The sequence below is a fragment of the Miscanthus floridulus genome, chromosome 19, assembly GCF_019320115.1.
Source record: "Miscanthus floridulus cultivar M001 chromosome 19, ASM1932011v1, whole genome shotgun sequence".
Classification (NCBI taxonomy): domain Eukaryota; kingdom Viridiplantae; phylum Streptophyta; class Magnoliopsida; order Poales; family Poaceae; genus Miscanthus; species Miscanthus floridulus.
The window spans coordinates 86,072,274-86,075,279 of record NC_089598.1 but is presented as its reverse complement, the minus strand read 5'-3'; the positions used below and the strand labels follow the sequence as shown (position 1 = coordinate 86,075,279).

The window sequence follows — 3,006 nt, the reverse complement described above, 5'->3', positions numbered from 1 at the left end:
GGCTAAGGCGGAGGGTTGGATGATGGCTAGATTCTAGGGTTAGGGTTCTTGGAGGAGGGGAACGGAGAAGGATGAGCTCAGGTCGCTGTCGCAGCTCCGCAGGTTTCAAGCGGTGGCTACAGTCTAAGGTTGGGGTTCTTAGGGAAAGGAAGAGGAAGACGAAGAGGAGCACGGGTGGGGGATGGAATGAACGGGAGAGAGGGCGCGGCGGCTTGTAACACGCAAGAAGGGCATCGATGTCCATACGGAAGTCAAGTATATCTTCCTCGACCTGACAGTGGGCCCGAGCTGTTCACATACGTAGACAATGGCCAGCACCAACAACACCTAGAATTATAATGGCATGTTTCAGAATACCCGAATTGTAATAGTATTTCTCTAACTTCGAAGAATCGTAAGGGCTTCGATAAAAAAAAACCAATAAAAAAACAGTTACAATTACAACATCAGAACGCTCTGGACTGGAGTCGATCGTCGACTACTCGACTTCGACAGTTCTCTTCATCCCCGGCAGCGCTAAACCAAAAGGCAATGGCGGCGCCGGCGGCGAAGAGCGTATGCGTGACCGGCGCGGGCGGCTTCATCGCGTCGTGGCTGGTGAAGCTCCTCCTCTCCCGTGGCCAATACACGGTCCGCGGCACCGTGCGCGACCCTGGTAAGGCTCTCAGACCTCCCTCTCATCGATCCGTCGCGCCCCCTGACTTCTTGGCACTCGGCTGGCGATTCTTGTGCTCCCTCCGTCTAAAAGGATTGCACTTCAATTTTTTTTTACGAATCAACTAATTTCTAGCTGTTTAAACGTTCTTGAGCGCGGTGCTGCCGTCGTCGTGGATGAGGAGTGGGGACGCCGCCGCCGATGTAGAACCGAAGACGTCGCAGCTGGGAGGTGTGAGGGCGCCGTCGTCGTAGCTGAATCCGGCGAGGGGACGTCGTGACCGGATCCACCAAGGGGCCTACCGAGGGATGCCGTGCCCGCAGGTCGGGCCGCGCCGCCGCCGGAGGGGCGGATGAAGATGCCGTAGGATCCGTAGCCTCCTCGATGGATTCGCGGGATACGCCGGCAAGGGAGCTGGGAAAGGCCGACCGCCTGGGCGCTGTGTGCGGGCGCACCTCATTCTAGGCCGCCGCCACCGATAGTACAAGGGCCCGACGCCGCAGGTAGATTGGGGGTGGGGAGGGTGGTGCCGCCGCTGAGGAAGGTTAGCACCGCCACCGTGGGCGGAGCCATGAGCGCGGGCTAGGCCGCGCCACCGTCGAGGTGCTCCATCCGCGCTGGCCAGGAGCGCCACCTCGACCGCCATCGGGGTAGGGGTTGGGACGGCCGCCGCAGTCTCCGTCGGGGTGGTGGAAGGCCACTGCAGATTTTTGTTTTGTTATCATGGACCAAGAAATTTGTTATATATATGATGAAGATGTATCTTTTTCTCCGGTTAAAAAAAAAAGATATATCTTGTTTGTGCTCTAGGTGCTAGCAAGAATGCTCATCTCAAGGCGCTGGAAGGAGCTGGGGAAAGGTTGCAGCTTCTCAAGGCTGATTTGTTGGACTACAGCAGTGTTGCATCAGCAATTGCTGGCTGTGAGGGTGTCTTCCATGTAGCTAGCCCTGTCCCTTCCGGTCGGTCCTCCAACCCTGAGGTGAATTTGTCAAGAACATCTATTTCATATTTTGTCTCCTGAAGTTTTGAGGTTAAATAAGGAGGCGTAGAACACAGTTATTTCAAAGGCTGCAACCAATGCTACTCCTGGGTCCTGGCAAGGCTTTGCTTCCAAGGCTTCAAGCTATAATTCTAACCTGACATGGAATTTTCTTTAGCATCTATTTTCATAAACCAGGAAAAAATTCAGAATGTCCTCAAATTATTCTAATTCATATGAGACATGCTGAATTCATTTAGTATCTTGAAACAAGCGTGAGATATGCAACATTTGATCATTTCTTAAGGGCATCTGTGTTTAACTGCAACTCAATTAGTGGCAACAGACAATGTTTTATCATTTCTTGCCTGCGCAGCATCATTGTGGCTTAGCTATCTGGTTCTACCTGTAGACATGTAAAAATTGGTTAGTTTATTAATGAGCACGTGATATGATAATTTATCCTTTTCTTGCCTCTCACCAAATATTTCTGACGTACAGGTGGAGGTCATAGGTCCTGCTGTAGTAGGAACAACCAATGTGTTAAAGGCTTGCTATGAGGCAAAAGTTAAGCGAGTTGTGGTGGTGTCTGCTGTTGCAGCTGTATTCAGTAACCCTAACTGGCCTAAGGACAAGGCCTTTGATGAAGACTGTTGGTCAGATGAGGATTACTGCAGGAAGAATGAGGTGATACAGTTGTCCCTTAGTAAAGCAATGGTGTTGCTTGTGCAAATAACGACATAGCATAGAGGAAAAGAATTATCTTGCACTATCACAAGAATTATCTTTTGACATTCTTGCATGAAAGTTTAACTTCTCTGAGTTCCTTTTTGGCCAAATTGGGGGCTGAACTGATTAGTATGTTTTTGTGTCAAGATTGCAGATCTTAATTTACAGTTAATCCTCATAGTCCATATGGTTTGAAACCCCTTATTTCCTATTCATGCATTATATCCTTATTTTTCTTGTTGCACTTCCAAAAGGGAAGCTTAACTCAAAGAAACCATGTAAGGCAGGCCAATAGTCCGCAAGTAAAAAAAAGGAGGTCTAGGAGTCATCAATCTATCAACGCACAATGCCTTCTCCTAAAAACTCTTCATAAATTCTTGAATAGAATAGATCTCCCTTGGGTCAGTTTGGTGTGGGAGAATTATTATGGGAATGGGACTCTTCCAATTTTTGCAAATAAAGGATCATTTTGGTGGAGGGATATAGTTAAGCTCCTCAATATTTACAAAGGTTTGGCCTCCCCAATCATTGGAGATGGTCGAACTAGTTTTCTTTGGCAAGATCTGTGGGATGGGTTGGTGCCACAGCTGCAATTTCCTGAACTCTTCTCCTTTGTTATGAACAAAAATATCTTTTCAACAA

General features: G+C 48.6%; 1 protein-coding gene across 1 annotated transcript; it reads left to right on the top strand.

Annotated features, from left to right (window-relative positions):
• Positions 1-436: 436 nt before the first annotated feature.
• Positions 437-2,893, top strand: LOC136529125 (cinnamoyl-CoA reductase 1-like). The gene is made up of 3 exons (XM_066522193.1): positions 437-655; positions 1,466-1,635; positions 2,137-2,893. The coding sequence occupies exons 1-3, from the start codon at positions 532-534 to the stop codon at positions 2,377-2,379; spliced, it is 537 nt and encodes a 178-aa protein (XP_066378290.1). The 5' UTR covers positions 437-531; the 3' UTR covers positions 2,380-2,893.
• Positions 2,894-3,006: the final 113 nt, after the last annotated feature.